This window comes from Pyxicephalus adspersus, chromosome 4, assembly GCF_032062135.1.
Source record: "Pyxicephalus adspersus chromosome 4, UCB_Pads_2.0, whole genome shotgun sequence".
Taxonomy (NCBI): domain Eukaryota; kingdom Metazoa; phylum Chordata; class Amphibia; order Anura; family Pyxicephalidae; genus Pyxicephalus; species Pyxicephalus adspersus.
In genome coordinates this window covers 58281651-58301203 of record NC_092861.1, presented here as the reverse complement: position 1 = coordinate 58301203, position 19553 = coordinate 58281651, and the positions used below count along the sequence as shown (strand labels likewise).

The window sequence follows — 19553 nt, the reverse complement described above, 5'->3', positions numbered from 1 at the left end:
TTGCAGAAATAGGTTGTTAAAAGAAATGACATCGGAATATAGACACATTGCAGTAAAATATAAACAGTCAATCTAACATGAATCTCATGAAACTCATCCACTTTCCCATGCTAAAGTTACCTAGCTTCAGGTATACTGCTGACATAGAATGATCTTTACTAGCTGCAATATCTGTTTGCTATATTGTTATATTCATAGATCAGTCAATGTCAATTGTATAGTAAAGTATTATACCTTAGCCTAAAATTTCTTTTTGATTTGTGATTGACAATAACTATAGCATGCTTTGTGTTTCTTAGGAGATACAGCTTTCTTGTGAAGTGAACTATACTGCAGATGTTAATGGTCACAACCATACTCTGAATATAGTAAACGTGTTGGTTGGCACTATTATCAGTGTTAATATGTATTTATATAGCACTGACATAATACTCTTTGCTTCACAGTCCATTCATGTCAATAACTGCCTAGCGGAGGAGCTTACTATCTAAAATCTCTCTTTTAAGGCCACTTTTTTTTTGTGGGGAGGAGACAATTTTTCTAGGTGCCAGAGTGTCCAGAAGAAAACCCATGCAAACGCAGGGAAAATATATTAGGTACATAGGATGTACATAGGGCTGGCACCTTAAGTGTTTTCTTATGTGCTCACTTTAAACTAAATTCCATACAGAAAATTCTATACAGAAATTTAAATCATCATTGTATTCAGATATATATTAAATGTTTAAATATGAAAAAAAAAATGTTTTTATCTTGGACACATGCACAACAGAATATAAGGGGGAAGATCAGCACTTGTCGTTTCATTGCTTTACATGGTAATGTCAGTCAACACTGTGAACATGCTTGCAGGAGAGAAGAGCATGAGAGAGGGATGACCTATTCAGTTAAGGTTGGAATAGATTTCACACCGGGCTATATTGTGTAACTGCCTTTTATTTTAAAGGGAATCTGCCAAGACTGGATCATAAGGCTGGCTAAAGAGAACTACAAGTCCTTTCAGAGACAAATATATACAAGGTAAACTGTTTATATATATACACACATACAGTATATACGCCTAAATTGTATCTTTGAGTGATTTAAGTGGAACTAACCCAAAAAAGTCATTTCGAGCAAGAGGACAGTAGAGACATGCAAAGTCTCTTTTACTAAAGAAAACATTTCCCAGGTTCCTGGTGGCTTTTTGCATGCACTGCACAAGACATGTGCCCGGCTCTATACGTGGCACCACCAGTCTTGGGACAATGTAATACATGTGCAGACGTTATATCTTCAATGGCGGTCCAATGGCTGTAGAGGATCACCTTGAACCCAGAACAGTCAGGAGTTTGCAGCGGTGACAGCACACCTATATTTTAACCCCTTGATGTTGGCATCTGATTTCTGATTGCAAAGTTCATACAGTTTTTAGTGATAATGGTCATGTGTGATGTAAAGAATAATTTTTACAGAGCATAAAAATGACAAAGAGGGATAGATTTCCCATCTAAGCACAAAATATTTTTACTAAGCATCTAGAAATCACCTTTTCTCAGTCTAAATGAAACACACATGAAAAAAGAGTAGCTGACTAGTTGCTATTGGTTATTGCAAGCCATTACCTGCACTATATATTTTCAAATAAATGCTATTGTGTGCAATAGTATCCACTATGCTACAAACCAAAAAGTATTTTAGTAGAAATGGTATAAATGAGTAAAAATTTTGCATCTGACATGATAGGCAAATTGAATTTTGATTGAAAGTTAAAATATACAGCCAGGGTTTGTCTTATTTTGTATAATGTACTCATAATTATAATTCTGCTTGGAAGAATATTTAGGCAGTGACTTGTTGAAAAAAACATAATCATGTAGAAAATGTCTGATCTGCTCTATTGTAGCATTAAAATAAGCTATATAATAATGACTCTGCATCAGCTGCAAGTGTAATTGCACATCACTGAGTGTCCTTTAAACCTTTATCTCTTAGCAGGCTCACAAACAAAACTTTTATGTATTCATGTATAAGATAACTCTTAAAGGGACATTAGCGTAAAACTAAGTATTCTGACTTTGATAGATACTGAGGAGTTACTCATTTACCTTTATGTTTCTTTTTGTCTCATGGGAACACAAGTGCTGAGATTTCTGTCTTGCAATACTAGGTTGGCACACACACTGAAAAGATCCCAACTTGCTGCTGATATACTGGACCTGAAGGAACATCTATTTGATGGCAAGAGGAGTGGTGCTCTCTTTGTTTCTTTCTTCCTGGGACAGGACCCCATTAGGTCACAGACACCTTCTACTCGTGCTCTTCCAAACCTACGGCACATTTGTTATCCCTTTTCTAAGCCTTCTTTGTTATGTTCTGTGGATGCTCCATCTGTGTTTCTAAATACTCCTAAACTACGTTCAACCAGTGCCAACTTCCTTCCCCTACTAATATATTATATATTGGATATATACAAATATTATATTTACCATTTTGACACTTGTTAATTTTCAGGGCATGTTGGAAGCAAAGCCTGATCACCCACAAGAATAGTCAAGACCACCCGGTGGATATCCAAGGGGACCAGCATACAACCTCGGGAGCAGTGCAATTAGTCTAAACCAGTAATTCTCAAACAGTGCTTTTGGGGAGGCTTCTCTGTACTTATTTCTGTCCCTTTATTTGTCATATGAAAGGATAGGGTAGGGGAATACTGCAACATTGTGTATTTATCATTCTATTTTATTTCATCTCTTGTAAGAAACTATCAATTGCCACAAATGCATTTAATATTTTTCCACACTGAAGCAACAATATTAATTGTCTGTTTCTCTGGGGGAGCATAGCCAACAGTTCTATGATTTAAAGTTGGGGTAACCTGTACAATCACTACATGGAGAGACCAATGACCTTTCGCCTTGAAGTCTCCTCCTAACAACATCACATCATGCACACTGACATGCCATATCATGACCGGGGGAATCCGCCAAGACATATTGGGGAATCCCTAAAAGTAAAGTTACAACCCCTTAAACATATCTGAACCCCAAAACACAAATGCGATACATCGCAGCTTACCAGTTCTTGGATGAGGTGGCTGCACAATAGTTTTTTGAATAGGGCAGCTAAAGATCTAATGATAATATTATTAACTCATGTTACATCCAAACTACTGTAGGTGGAATTAATCCCAGTTCCAGTGATATTATAACCCATGAAATCATACTTATTGCAATCATTTTATAAGTCAAGAGCTAAACGATACTGAAGTTTTAATTGCTAAGCCAGTTCCATATTCTTGCCGTGGGCAATATGCTGACAAATAAGTCAGATTACAGAAGGAGAGCAGTGATCTTCTGCTAGGAACTTCTTATAGGAAGTGGCAGCTTTCAAATGAAGTCTGTGTCTGTTGTCTGCAAAATATTAATTTTATATTACATTCCGCCTAGCAGAATAAAAGATAGACTGCCTTCTCTCCCATGAAAAAGTAATCATCAGTAACAATATCATGCTCCTAATAAACAAATATATATCAGCATTATTTTCAGTACTGCGGCACACCCAGGAATGTTCATCTCCTTTGTGCCTACCAGGCTAGCACTAACACTTCATCCATACTCTGATAAACTTTTTCTCTCATGCTCTTCTTCTAAAATGGGCCTTTTCTCATGCCAGTAATGGTGCTTTATGCCTGGATACCTAGGAGCACTAAGGCTGGGTACAGATGTCAGATGATCCTCATCCTATAATCACCTCAGGGCTGATATCGGATGGGAATCTGGCATGTGTACAGCACTTGTCATTCATGGATTTGTCCTGGGGGATCCATGGACGATGAACAAAGAACGATCGTAATGAGAGTGAAGGGGAGAGAGCACAGCTGGGTGCTGCTCCTTCGTTCTCCCCTCACCAAAGAGCAGAGCAGCGCTGTATGTACAGCAAAGGTTCATGCATCCTTCAGTTTTTTGTCGTTGGAATGGATCGTGAAAGATCCTTTCCAACAATTATTGCACATGTGTATGCAACCTAAGAATAGAAAACACTCATTGTATGGTACTGTTATTAAATATTTTCACTCTACCTGTCACATGTGCAGCTGATCATCAGGGCCAACAGATTGTAGATTATGTAAGTAAAGATCACCGCTGTAATTGTCCCTCGGGGTATGGAGTAACTTGGGTTCTTTAAATCCCCTGTAAAAAGTAAAATGGTGATATGAGAAAGTATCCCTGTAGACACCAAAATAAAGCTGGAAGTACAAATCAATTAGAATATAGTAATAATGGAATTCTTGTTTTTAGAGTTATGCCATCCTCTGCCAATTGACACTATTGAAAGGTATTGCTTTAGCAGCCTATATTGGCTATCTTAGATAGACAGACAGCAGGGGCTGTATGAAAGTTCCTAGACAAAGTGTTCACCTAGGATAAGAAGTTTCCCAGAAGGTGTACAAAAAAGGGTTGAGGTAGAAAAAGTTTAAAGCAGGTCTTTACCAGGTAGTAAAATTGTCAACTCTTAGGCTACGTAGTACACACATCAGATGATTCTCGTCACCTCAGGGCTGGTATCGGACTGGAATCTGGCGTGTGTACAGCGCTTGTCTGACGTTTATTGAACCCGTCTTGGTGGATCCACTAACGATTGTAATACAAGTAAAGGGGAGAAAGCGCAGCGGGGTGCAGCTCTGTCATTCTCCCCCCTCCCCTCTCCATAGAGCAGAAGGCCACTGTCTGTACAGCTCAAAGTTTAGTCTTTTGTTGTACGAAGGATCATGAAAAATCTAAACGACAATTTTAACGACAACGACAAAAGCGTGTGTACGTAGCCTTACTCTTATTCTTCCTTCCTTAGAAATAAATACTCAGAAAAAGGGTGCTATTTGTTTATTATGTTTACTATAAATAATTTAGATATGCAAACACTCTGAATTTGACATTCCCTAAATATTCTTTGGTGGGAAATTATTCACTACCATTGAAAATGTATGGATTCGGAGAGTTCTTCACAAGATAATGTGTGTTGAATATCAGTTTCTCTGTTTTATAAATGCATTTATAAGCGTTTGCCAGGTTAACACACTGATGATTCTAACTTGGCCTGGTCATCTAGGTATTAATTACCTCTCGGCATGAATGTTTTAAACATAAGATAATTATTTCATTTTGTAGTTTATTGCAAGGGATACACTGTGGTAAATGATTACTGGGAGAAAAAAATGGAAAATTATTGTTTAAATTTTGAAGATTGTACTTGGCCCTGACCTCTCCTGTGCCAACTGATAAGTGAGGCCAACTATTACTTTACCAGACCAGTCAAGAAAACCTGGGGGGGACATCAAGTTCTGTCCAGCTGAAGTTGATATTATATATTAGAACATCCTCACATTTGGGGACCCTCAGGGTACATGGAAGAAGGTACCTGGAGGTACCTATTTACTGTGTTCCAGTTTTGTCACACTGTGGGTATGCTTTAAGTAAAACTCTACATCAAAAGAAAATAATTTTTCAATAAGCCTCAAATATTACAAAAAATAACATTCCCATCTACTCAGTGGCATACAAAAAAAAGACAATTAGTGAAAGCCTTGAAGAGGCACTGGTGTTACCTGACATGTTGGATCCAGCCATAATCCCTGTGCAGCCATTAAACATGATAGCAAAGACTGTAGTGAAACTCATCATTTTTTCTGTAGTGTAATCTGGGGCGTATTTTGCTATTGAAAAGAAATGAGATAGTTACTTTGGATAATATCACAACATAATAGTAGGAGACATTTGTAATGCTCTAGAGCATTGTCCTTTAGCGCTATAATTAATACTACAAAACATTTAAAGCAAACAGAAAGAATTCAGCTTTCATAAATAAAATAATAGTAGAATAATAAAAACTGATCTGAGATTAGATATTATAGGTTGCTAAATGCAATATAAAGGACAACTATACAAAAGTATAGTTATCCTGTAAGCAAAACTTTTCTATATGGCATTCAGTATAATAAAATACTCACTTTACCTACTAAGCTTATGTGTATATTCGATCAATTCTGCAATAAATATCTAATATATAAGTGATAAAATGAATATAACCCATGGACATTGAAGGACAGTTGGATTGCTGTCAAGGGACCTTCAGAATACTGCAGAATGACGTTAGGGGACCACTATACACATGCTACAAATCTAATAATTTAATGCGCATATGCAGACCAACCAAGAGCATACTGAATCTGTTAACCAAAGACAGATGTTGTTTGCTAGGGTGTCATTGAACCCCATGGGACGTGCACCCTTAGGTTTCAAACACAGCACAATCTGGTGGAGTTTCACAACTTTTTCCCTACATAGGTTCACTTCCACATTACTTTCCTGGCCTGTGGTCCAGAAGAAGCTCATATTTTGTATGTGGACTGGCTGACATAGAAGTGGTGGTAGGTAGCCCGGTCCTTCCCATCCATGCCTTTCACATAGCATTTATATCCTTTACCCTACCCATCACCTGAAATGAAGAAAAATGCTGACCTTAGATAAGATGAATCTTTGCATCAGCTTGTAGCAGTCCAGTGTTTTGGTTTTGTTTGCATTGGCTTTTACTTAATAAAGGTGTTGGAAAAGGAAAGATGAATTTTAATTTTTATGTTTTTATGCCTTACAATGGATTTTTGTTAAGATGTAGGTTTCTTTTGCTTTTTTTAAAGTTTTGAAGCAGTTAAAAAGCTAAACATAGGCTGGCACAGAAAAAAAAATTAGCCTGGGGTTATTTCAACTAAAAATCCTGAAGATTGGCAGTCCCTAGATTAGCTGTTTACTCACTATACTGTATTTGTGGTGGAACAATGTTATCAAACTAGGAAAAGACTACATAATATTTCCACCTTTTTCCAACAAAGGCAGAGACTTTCTGTAGTTCACAGAAATAGCTAGAAACAATGCTGAGAACAGTCAGCAAAGGCAGAGCACAGAAAATGATCAGCAGCAAATCTACCGGGAAGGTCTGCAGGTAATTTTACAGTTATATAGCTTTCGATAGTATATTAACCAAAAAAAGATAAGTTTATGTTAGCATTTATATGCATTACCTATTTTAGGGTCTATTTATAAATGTTTTCGCTCAATTACTACATTTTTTTACATTGGAAATACCTTAGAAAATAGCTGAAAATTTACCAGGTTACTTAAATTTTCCAAAACATCATTTGCTTTACTTAAGCAAATGTTTCAGGAATTGAAAACAATATAATAGACCTCATATTCTATTTTCAAGTATTATAATTATATTATTCACCCTAGCAATTGTGGGTGTTATATCCTATGAGAATCAAATGCTTTTAAATGGCACATTTCTAGGTTTAACTACTATTACTATTCATTAATAAGTTCCATTGCTAAAATAAAATAAGGGATTTAGGCGTCAGAGTCCACACACAGCTAGTCATGTGCATTTTAATTAAGCTGGTCGCTCATGCTGCAAGTTGATATTGAACAGGCAATTGATCTGCAGGGCTCTTAAAATCCATGCCTGTTACTCAAATCTAGGAGCTTTCAGTGGTGTTTGGTCCACACAATATACCACCCCTATCATGTGTCAGGGTCCAAAGTAACATCCCCTGGCAGACCACTACTCATAAAACATCAGGAACGTAATCTTCCATAGCACCATGTTCAGAATGAAAGAATGGAATCCCGTAGTGAGAACAGGATTTTTTACCAGTAGCTATAGCTTTATTCAACAGAGATTGCTCATTTTTTAAAAACAATAACCCATATAAATCCTGATTAGTTGTATTGTGCAATTCTTCTTTTAGATTTGTACTCTTTAATAAATAACAATGCAAGTAAACAATACAGACAACTATGAATTTGAAATTTGAACAATAAGGAAAGTTTTTTATCACCCACAATAATTATTATATGCTGTGTTCTGTGTTTGTCATGGTGGCAAGCCACTGTGTCATCAGCTTCAGCTTCAGTCAATAAGGAATAACAGGAGAAATGCTGATGTGCAAAGCACTGTGATCCATAACAAGCAATTAAAAACAATTTTTCACTGATATGACCTCCAATATCTGGATGCTATGGGTTACTGCACTTTTCATATGTTCATCATTCTTTGTGCTGCTTTACTGCATAAAAAAATGAATAAATGAAAACAAGCACAATCTATTGCCTGCAGTATTCTTATTTTGATGCTACAAATGTTCTCATGCTACAGGTCAAGTCAACTCACACGATGAGTGATATCAGCCTTTTTCTCTAACAAATTGATGATTACAGAATCTTTCTATTCCATGCCAGATTCTCCCAGTAGACTCCTTTAATTTCATTTTCTTTTGACCTTTACACTGTCATAATGTAAGATTCATCAGGGAAATGAGATTTAGCTCTTTGTTCCCCAAATGCCATACTGAGGCTGGAGATGGTTCAGATACTGCAGTGTGGTTCAAAGCATTTAATCAGACATGGATATATAAATGGAATACACGGGAGTTGTACATAAAATACTTCAGTCACACCAATCAAGGCACTTAGCTCACCCATCTTGTTTAAGAATTAATTACAAAAAAATTTGTTTACTGGCTACAGTGATAGTACTAGTTAAATAATGCAGACATAACAGAGGTGCCCAGTCTAGCGACACCAAACAAATCCACTGGAATTTGCTTATGGGAAACACCTTCAAGATGGATTATTAGGATGCCAGAACATGGTTCACTATTGCTAATTGTGTTTTTGGGGACTTTTGTCAAAATGAAGCAGAAAATATTGGTAAAGCAAATGTCTCAAAGTACCTAAGGACAAGTGATGTTCAGGCTGGATCCAGCTGATAACTATTAGAAATCACCATAACTCTATGCAGACCATGTGAACTCTGCAGGTACCCCCTAGCAAACTCATTTTGGAGATACAATTGACCATTTAAATTGGATATAATAAAATAAGGTTGGCAGGACAAGTCCTTTTCAGGGCAAAACATGTGCATTTAAAAGATCTTTCAACATTTCAACAATAATTTAGGGTGTGGATCTTCTGGCTTAGATCTCAAATATCTGGCTAACTTAATGTGGAACATGCAATAAATAAGAATACCTGAAAGCACTAAGTTAACAATGGCTTTAAAAAACAATGAAAGAAAGGTTAGAAAACCTATTGTAGAAGATATAATATATTATTACAGGTTTATATAGTTACTTACGGTACAAGTTGTCTTTGAGTGTGGAAAGCTTGAAGCCAGTAAAGGTCCCATTAATACCATGGGTACTATTGCCATCCCTGGGAATAATAGGAATAACTTTCTCTTTCACAGCAAAAAAGCTGATAAAGACAACGACCAGGACGACCATGACCACAATAAAGATGATAAATGTAGCCTTGGCATAGATGCTGGCACCAACCAGACAAACAAGGAGGCAGACAAAGAGTAGAACTGTGCCATAGAGAAGTTCATACCAATAGCTCTGTGGCAAAACATGGATTCCACTTTTTACATCTTGTCCTGGGAACAAAAATGATTTTAGTCAAGGATGATTCGAGTTCAAGTCATATATTATAGTATGTGTTTCCTATGAATCAAACTGCTGGATTCTCATTTATAATAATAAGGAACGGCAAAAATTGCATGTAACACAGGATGCCTGCATCATTTCTTTTTTTTTTAAAGCCAGAGACCCAAAAAATGTCTTGTGCTTTCACACAAGAAATAGAGACCACAACTTTTATGGCCATGTTGCATACATTTACTTTTAACTAATCCATTTTGAACAATAAAGCTGCTATTCAAACTGTGTAACCAACAGGGATACAGGACCAACAAGTCCTGGGCACAAGTTGAAGCACTGCTGATTTTCAGAACATTTTTTAACAAACATGTTTACTAAGCTGCGTATCCTAATGCAACTATGTATCAGATATTATCCCCTATGTTATAGCTTTGAGATTAAAATGTACATGCTTATCCAAAATCTTAACTTAAAATACCATAGACATGAATGTATAATTTTGGCCTCCTGTGACTTTTAATAAGTAGCTTTAGCCTCTATTCTTCTCTCAGTACAGGTTCCCTTTAAAGCCTTTTTATATTTTATATTATTTTTATAGCCTAAATTAATATGGAACAACCAATCATGTTACTAGAAATGTATTAAAGATAATTTTATTTTAAAGGAAACACAAGTGACAGATCAATTTTCTTGTTGTATAACATAACTTCTTCCTATTTCTTTCTTTTTGTAGAAAAGACTGTAACAAACTTCCTACAGTATTTAACACCAGCTGTCTTTTTGCAAGTGTGTGGTTTGTCTTACAAGCACTCACACTTCTCACTTCCAGCTGTAGCAATATATTATCCACAGAACCATTGTCTTTTGGAGTTACTGGTTTAAACATTTGCTTCACTAATTTATTTTTAGGTAGACAGGTAAGTGAATTTAATTTAGGAAAATTAAACCTTAACTTGTATTTGAAATTTAACAGGTCTTACCCAAAAGGTTACAGTAATCAGAATTGTTTTTAAATTTAGCAATACACAGACCTTTGCTTCTGTGAACATAATGGCCCTATTTACCAAAGCTCTCCAAAACTGAAACAGACTATCATGGGAAACCAGGGTGATTCAGCAAACCTGGAATGGGTCTGGTCCAAGGATTGAAACCATGACAAATAATATCAAATGATTTGAAGTAATTCCCAGGTTAGTCTATCTATTCCCCCATATTAGTCTAACTTATTCAGCCTTGGACAGCTTTATTAAATCAGGCTCAGTGTGTAACCGCTCATAAAATATGTCCATTCTATAAAGGGTACTTGTGAATGCAAGCATGATCCCAATGTAACCAAACCTGTGGATTCTAAGCAAATCAGGCAGCTCAAGGCAACTATTTATGCATGGTCCAATCAGTATTTGTTCTTAGTACTCTTATTCATAGCCAGATTCAAAATCTGTCACGATTATGATAACTTCACAATAATCTGTTTAAATCTGCCCAGTTCTTTTCTAGGCTATCATTAACCATAATATTACAAGGTTTGGACATACTTCTATTATTATAACACAATTCACTCACTGGAGGGTATTATTTATTATTATTATTATACAGTATTTTTTAGCACCATTATATTACGCAGCGCTGTACAAAGTCGATACTCGTGTCACTAACTGTCCCTCAAAGGAGCTCACAATCTAATGTCCCTACCATAGTGATGTGTCATTATGCCAATTAACATAACGGCATGTTTTTGGGATATGGGAGGAAACCGGAGTACTCGGAGGAAACCCACACAAACACGGGGAGAACCTGCAAACTCCATGCAGATAGTGTCCTGGCTACCTCTGAGCCACCATGCTGCCCGGTATTAAGAAAGGCCCTAAAAACTTTTCAAATTGTCTAAACTAATTGTACAAAAAGGTTGAATAGGGCAAGATAAATACCTGTTCTGACTCTGCAGAAGCTTTCACTTGCCTTGCTCAGCATGAACTATTGTAGGGTGTAACTGAATATATTGAAGCCACCTTTCTGTTTGTTGCCTTGACAAGTGACAAACAGAAATATTGTGCCCCCAAAACACTGTATTGGTCTGCATGGCATCACAGCAAACTGATATTCGGAGAACTGAGTGCTGATATTTCTTCTATCAAGGGACTAACACTGAAAATGATCATTTCTAGATGTCAGCAATGTCAGTTCCATGTTTATCTAATGACAGGTTTCCTTAACAGTGACCCTCTCGCCAATCTAGAGCCTTCAATTACGCCAATATCTCAGAAAAGACTGACTACTTGTCGCTATTGCTACCTATGTTGCTGAATGCTACTTTGTCCTTCCACCAAAGTCTGCTGCAACATTTCTTAAGGGCTCGTGGTGACCTCCACATCACTACTTTGTCCTGTAATGACTTGGGGTCACCAGAAGCAACCACCGAGAGATGCTGGGAACCTGGAGACTGACATTACCAGAAGTGATGGTTTACCAGCAGACTACAGGGCATGACTTCTATTGACAGGAATACATTCAGCCACAAAGGCAGCATTTCATCTCTTCTTTACAGGTAACAGGTTCATTTTAAATGTTAGTTCAGTGACAGGTTCATTTTAATCATAGCAGAAGGTTTTATGGATGAGGAGAAGTTGCTGGTAAACAAACATAAGTGCATTGTGACTAATGGCTATGTAACCCAAAACACAGAAATACAGGATGTTTTATAGAACAACCCTTATTTCTGCTATATTCTGAAATCTTTATATCATATAATAATTTGCTTTGAATAATGTTCTGAGCAAATGGCTTTTTACTTCACATACTAATATTTTGTGGTTTGCCTGGCGTTTGTATTTTAATTAATAAAGTTCCTGAGTGCAAATCAATCTTATGATTCTTGGACTAACAGTAAAATGAGAACAGCTACCAAATAAGAAATCATTCATTTTTAAAGATTTATTGCTAAAAATACTATGTGCATTATTGTTAAGGTGCAAACCCGGAAGCTGGGTTCCACGATGGGGTCTTAGTTGATGGGGTTATCTAATTTTGGAAAATATAGCTTGAGTGGCTTGTATAATCTGATTGTACTGTGTGGCCAGTTTTACAGCGCACAACTCCATTTTTTGGTAAGTAATGGGTTAATATGCAGCGCTCATTCTGAGAGCCATAGGTTTGTTGCTGCTTCCATCTCAGTATCGCATTCATGATTGCGAGCGTCCACAGCTAGATTGGCGTGAAATGAGTGGAAAATTAGGAGTAAACAACATTTTTTAAGAAGGGACAGCGAGCCGTGATTTCCAGGAGCAGATCAGAGCTCTCTGTACTTGTGTCTTGGGGGAAAAGAGGCAGTGAGAGTGTGTTTATCTCATGCGTCTTCATCAAGGCAGAGGAATCACTGATGAGCACAGGCAGCGCTAGCAACTTTTCAAATTTCACTTCAGGGAGACTTTCCTGCTCATGCAAATTGAAGAGCATCGGGGGCCCAGTAAAAGGAGCTGGCAACAAGAGAAAGAGTGAGCTGGGAGATGGGAAATGTCTGATCAAGCTCCGAATTATACAGAACATCAGACTTGTTTCATCTCTCCAAGTATGAAACCCTTGCAGTCCCTAAGGGAATAGCAACATGTTCAAAAATCATATCCTGGGCAAGGGTTCCTGCTACCATAGAACAATACGATTTTTAACAGTCCTTAGGCCAATCATTATACCATTCATGTTGCAGGAAACCAGAACGGATGGCATGCTGTATGCATTAAAACTAATAAAGTATTATTTATGTCTGAATTGATAAATATGTATAGGTATAGATTTTTTTTTCCAAAGACCTTCTGAGTTATGAAAACTAGCTAGATAAAATTATACATGCATTCCTAGAAACCTGACTCGATTTATGCTCTACTCTTTCCTACTTCATAACCTTGTGTCTGCATTTTATCTTTCTGTTTAAATAAACTGACGTTTGAGCTTTCTGATTGGCCTGTACTTTCATAGTGACAATGGTATCTAGCCATCAGTCAGGGGACCAAGGGTTGTCCATTGCAAACTAATAATAGTACATAAAGGAAATCTATGTAAATTCATATGTAATAAAACATTGTGGGGGCAGCGTGGTGGCTCACAGGTTTAGTGCTCTGGCCTTTACAGTGCTGGGTCCCAGGGTTGAATCTCAGCCAGGACAATATCTGCATGGAGTTTGCTGAATCTCCCTGTGTCTGCCTGGGTTCCCTCCGGGTATTCCCGTTTCATCCCAAAACCATGCAGTTAGGTTAATTGGCTTCCCCCAAAATTGACCTTATACTGTATTAAAGACATATGACTATGGTAGGGACATTAGATTGTGAGCCCTCTTGAGGGGCAGCTAGTGACATGTCTATGGACATTGTACAGCACTGTGTAATATGATGGCACTATATAAATACTGCATAATAATAATGGTGGCAAGTTAATAGGAGTGGTTGGGAATAATTTTGTGCATGCATTTGCACATGGCTGCAACTGTGGTGGATTGTGGCATGGTTCCAAAACATGGGTTGCTTTTGGTTGTGTAGTGCTTTTTCCTCCTCTGGAAAAATAAGATAAGCTACAACCACAGTCCAGTTTTCCACTCCTGGGCACATATGAGCAGACTGCTGTGCACCTGGCATTGGCTAACAGTGTAATTTTCCACACAGGAAAGAGACCCAAGAGGAACTCCACTCTTGGTTATAACAACAATATGTGTCCCCACTGGAGGATTTGTATTCACCTCTAGGTCAAGTTTGTATCAAACATCACATTCTACAGAACTCTGATATTCCCCAATAGTACTTTAACCCTAATGGTAAAAAAAAAAAAAATCCCCATAAAAAACGCACATCAGCTTAAGCCCTTCGAGTCACTACTTCTGTATATCCCACACCTGTGAGTATAAAGTAAATTCATTAGTACATACAGCACCACACATTACATTCCTCTCTTACCTGGTTGTATTCCAAACATAGCCACAATGGTTTCCACTAGACCCAGAATGTATAAGGCACTTCCACAGACATTTGCAAAGAAGAACATGATACCAATACTGCCACCAAACTCTGGACCTAATGCACGACTGATCATATCTGCAAATCTGAGTCAAGAACATTACAGGAAGCTGCAAAAGGAACATGTTACAGCAACAAATGTAGAATGACATCATAAAATAAGCCCCGTCTGCTTTGGAATCACACATGTAAAGACAAATTTTGGTAATTAGCAATGTAGCAACTAGTATTCAGTGAGCTTCCTATGCTTTTTTTGGCAAATAATGTGGCTTTGTTAAATTGACAACGTTATTTAAGCCTAATCCAAGTTCCCTGATCCGTTAGAACACCTAACAAAAGCTCACTGGGGGTGCGCTTTATAAACCAAGTGCTATGTAATCTTTGAGATGGCCAGTCAAATAATAAACGGGTAATTTCATTTAAAAAGTGACCGTTGTGTAATCTTTTTAGTATTATGTTTTTCCCCTGAAAAATATGCAAAAAAGTTGCATAATAGAAGAGTATTACAGGACTATAAAATACTTAAAACATAATATATTAATGAATGCAGAGAAACTATAGAATAAACAAGACTTTATATTTTTATGTTGCACAGGACTTGAAACACTCAAATTTTATTCCACAAAAAAATCGATTTGTCTACAATTCTGGCTGCACACATCTAAAATGTCTATGATTCTGAAATTTGAAGCAGTTAGAGAAAAGGACCTCTGATATTACAAAAAGTGGAAGGATCAGTAATGGATGTGCACCAATACCTCTCCCACTCCATAATGAAGTTTTGGCCTACATAATGTTAATCCCAGGCCTAACTTGGATTCCAATCAATATGCAAAAATGGTTATCCTAGTCACTAGTAGTAGTGCTTTGAATTTACTGTTTTTATATAAAACTCTGATTTCAAGTAACCCCATAAAGGGCTTAAGGTACTAATTTCCATATAAACAGTCATTTTCTGCCTTGTACACCACACATTGCCAAATGTACTGCTTTCTGTATTTTTGGAAGAAGAAGCTCCATGTATATACACCATGTATAACCTGTATAAACAAGGCCATTGATTTTAGCATATGCATATTGAGCAATGAATGACAGGTTCACTTTAAGCATAGATGTTTTTGTTTGTGAAAAAACCATTAGTGACATGAAATTACTTCAAGCTGATAGTCTTTGTTTTAGGAGTAAATCATTCAGTAACAATGTTCTACTCTCCAAGAGGGAACAATCTTTCCCTCACATTTTAAAGCACTACAAATATAATAGGGAAAATTATATCCTTTCATTGATTTGTGCGACTACAAAACAAAACCAAAGAAAAACAGAAACAAAAAAAAAAGAAATTCAAACTCTGGTTTATTATTAACTTGTATTTATATAGTATTTACAAAGCGCTTACAAACTCTACTGTCCCTATCATAGTCATATGCCATTACTATGGTCTAAGGACATTTCTGATGCAAAGCAAAATATTCTAACTGCATGTTTTTGGGTTGTGGGAGGAAGCCGGAATGCCCGGGGAACACCCCCCAAAAAACACGGGGAGAACATACATACTCGTTGCAGAGAGTGTCAAGGCCAGGATTGGAACTCAGGACCTAGCCCAGCAAAGGCCAGCGGGCTAACCACTAAGCCAACTATGATGCCAGACAAAGTCAGATAATGCACCATTTAAGCCAGCTTTGTTAACCAGGAGTTCCTCCAGAGGTTGCTAGGATTTTCTTTAGTAATAGGCAATTTGTGACTTTTGAAAAAGTAACCACTGACACCAATGATCTATCTGAAATTGGATATTCTTCCTACTAGCCACCAATGTAACCAGAATTCTTCCCACTAGCCACCAATGTAACCAGCATTGTTTTCACCGGCCACCATTGTAACCAGAATTCTTCCCAATGATCATCATGCTTATGTACTATGGGCTTACAATGAAATTAATTATAAACATAAGTTCTTTGTGTCTGGAAAGTTATTTTAAGGGTCCCCCTATGTTTTAAAAAAGGTGAGAAAAGCATATGTAGTATGAAAGGAATCTCAGTGTCCCTCAGTTGTGTCAACAGCTTTCTTAACTTAATGAAGTTTTTGCAGTGGATACATTTTTTAGCAGCAATGTATAGGGCACTACTGTATCAATGGCCGGCAGTGTGAATGGGCTCTAACTAAAAGGCAGCAAGAAGTATAAAGCTGTCAGGATAGGACATACTGGTGCTTAGAAGTCGGTGTTACTATAATAATAGATAGATGGGAACAAGAATGTATTGCATTGGAGTGGCCTGGTCCTGTCCAGCTATATCTGAATGAAAAAACGTCCTATGCATGTAACCAGTGTAAGAATTTTGAACCTGAAAATCAATTACTTGTTCAAGTGCACCGTAAAAATAAACCTAAACTGACAAAAAATAGGTTGTCATTGCTGACCACACTCTGAAAAAGGTTTTATTACTTTGTGATTCACTGACCTGGAACAAGCACAGAACAGATTATGCCATGATGAAGTAAAACTCCATATCTCTATCCTTTTTACAGTCTACCAAACGTATTGGATTGTCATAAAGGCCAGGAAAATAGCATTTTGGGAAAGAATTGTAGTCCTCATCATTTGCAAAAAAAAAATTAAAACTACCAAATTAGTTGGACCTGCAGGCTATCATACAACACAATTCTTTCCGATATATGAGCCTTGGTATGACTATGAAACTGCACCCTGTACCATCTCACTATGATACTCCCTAATTGCACAGCTCCTCATATTCCTGTTTTACCGCCCTGTTCTTATTTAATATATGAAACACCAAAAACTATATTTGAAACTCCTACATTCAGCTCTTTTCCTTTTAAACATCAATTTATACTTAAGAAGCTAATTATAGCTTTAATAAAGTGATAAAGTAACGTATTATTCATGTTAATTCAGTTTTTACTCAAAAACTCAACAAGAACAAATCGGTTAGTCACATTTTACTGATTGAATTCTAATAGGTAATTTGCCAGTAAGGCAACTTTCAAAATGTTTGCTGATTTTTAATTTCTCACATTACATGTTCTGTTCACAATTATTTTAGATTTAGAGATAAAGAGGCAGCTGCTCAACATGGCTAGTGGTAATTGGGTGGTAATGGTCGTTTTGTTTTGCACTTATCAGGCACTACCATGGAGAAGAATTGGAAATTGGATTGGAATTGGAAGTTGACAGACAGACATGTAACAATGTAGCAGGCAGGATAGGAGGGAGGGGGATAGCCAAAATTGAAAGGTAGTTGGCTAGAAAGGAGAAAAGGTCAGCTAGGATTGGCGGTGGGTCAGTTAGGATGAAGAGGGAGTCAGCCATAATAGAAAGAGCAAGAGAATGTATGGGAGGGGGGCAAAAAGGTCAAAATAGAAAAATGGTCAGCCAAGATACAGATGGGGGTCAGCCAAAATGCAATGGAAGAGGTAGCAGGCAGAACTGCAGAGCATGCAGCAGAAGGTACTTTTGGCTATTTGCAACAAACAGCCCTTACTACCAAGGCCACAGACTGCTCCTGGCAAACAATGCCATTTGGCTTATTATTCACTGTCTATTCATCTTGTTCATGAAACATGCAAATGTTTGCTAGTATAAATTCATTCATTTTTATGACCAACTCCATTAAAAGAAACAGACACTCTATATAACATAACAAATCTATAAGGCCTAAATGAGCAAGCATACACGGTTCCTAATGTTATTGCCTATGTACAGATAATCCAAAAGGGAAAGATTTCAAATTTTAAAATATAAACCAAACCAGAAATATATACCAAAAATTATCTGAACACTGTTTTGCCTGAAAATGTATTCGTTGTGCAAAGGCTTTCTCTTTTGCTCATGGTGAACACTGTACACATTACTGACAAATGTCTTTATAATCCATATAAAATAATGTTGGAATATCAACCATGTAAGGTTGTCTCTAAATACACAGTAACAGTTTTGGTCACTGCAGTGTGTTCATTTAAATGTATAATACATTCACAAACAATTCCTTAGACAACAATTAGAAGGAAAATATGCTATTTTGCATAAAACGCATCAACATACCAGCACCAATTTAAGAAAAGATGCTGCCCTGGGCAAACTAGGCACATAGCTCCCTACTGTTAGAAGTAAATATAGAAAAGAATACCACGCAAATTATTTGCATCATTAATGTCCATTATTAAACTAAGTGAATGGTAGACAAAAACAAACACTGGACACTTTAGGGATTAAGAATTACAATAAAAATAAAATGCTTATAGTTCTGTGAAAAAGTAAGTACACTCCATGAGCATTATTGATTTTTTTCAACATAGTTGAATGGAAAAAACATTACATTTTTATTCATCAATGCATCATGCATTCAGATAAAGTTGACAAATTTGCATAAAAGGAAAACTTGCCTATTAAAAAAAATTTGCAATGGTGCATTGTGAAATAGTAAATTTACCCTTGGTCTAGAAGGCTGATATTGCCCCATTTAGCAGATATGAATTTTCAATCATTTCCCACTGATCATGTTTTGTATAATATACCTACTGGTCTTGATTATTTTTTTAATCGCTCAACTATGCAAAATGTCTTCAGTTTCATAATGTTTGTGGGTTTCCTTACATGACGTGCTCCCCTCAAGGTTTCAATGGGACATAATTAACATTTATTCAATCATTTTTCTGAGCCATTACATGGTGAATTGGTTAGCCTGTTTTGGAATATTAGGCATGATTTATTGCCTCTCCAAGACTAGTGAAGATAGACTATCATGGGTGAACCTGGGTGATCCAGCAAATCTGGAATTAATCGTGTAAAGAGTTACAGGTAAGTAAGGATGGGAAAAAACTCGGGGTTAACCATCGTAGCCATTTTTTTTTGCCCGTACGAAGGTCGGGCTTAACGGCAAGGAGGTTAAAGATCTATTTGTCCTGTAACTTTAAGTTTCAGACAAATGAGCTCTTTTTTTCATCAGGCACATTTCTATATGCTATATTCTAGTTGACTGCAAGCTGCCTAGGCCCTGAAGCAGCAATGTATTCCAAATATATCATGATGTCATGTATTTTTAAATCGTGACATTTCCACCACAGTGCTT

General features: G+C 36.9%; 1 protein-coding gene across 2 annotated transcripts in view; it reads right to left on the bottom strand.

Moving 5' to 3' along the window:
* The window catches only part of LOC140328579 (solute carrier family 12 member 9-like), a 115986-nt gene that overhangs the window by 76604 nt on the left and 19829 nt on the right, over positions 1-19553 (bottom strand). The window contains exons 3-6 of one of the 2 annotated variants that reach the window (XM_072408305.1): positions 14410-14547; positions 9169-9468; positions 5585-5692; positions 4061-4172 (exon numbers count right to left, since the gene is read on the bottom strand). In XM_072408305.1, coding sequence (XP_072264406.1) covers positions 4061-4172; positions 5585-5692; positions 9169-9468; positions 14410-14547 — 658 coding nt within the window. The remainder of the gene's footprint in view (positions 1-4060; positions 4173-5584; positions 5693-9168; positions 9469-14409; positions 14548-19553) is intronic. The other variant, XM_072408306.1, reaches the window with a different exon arrangement.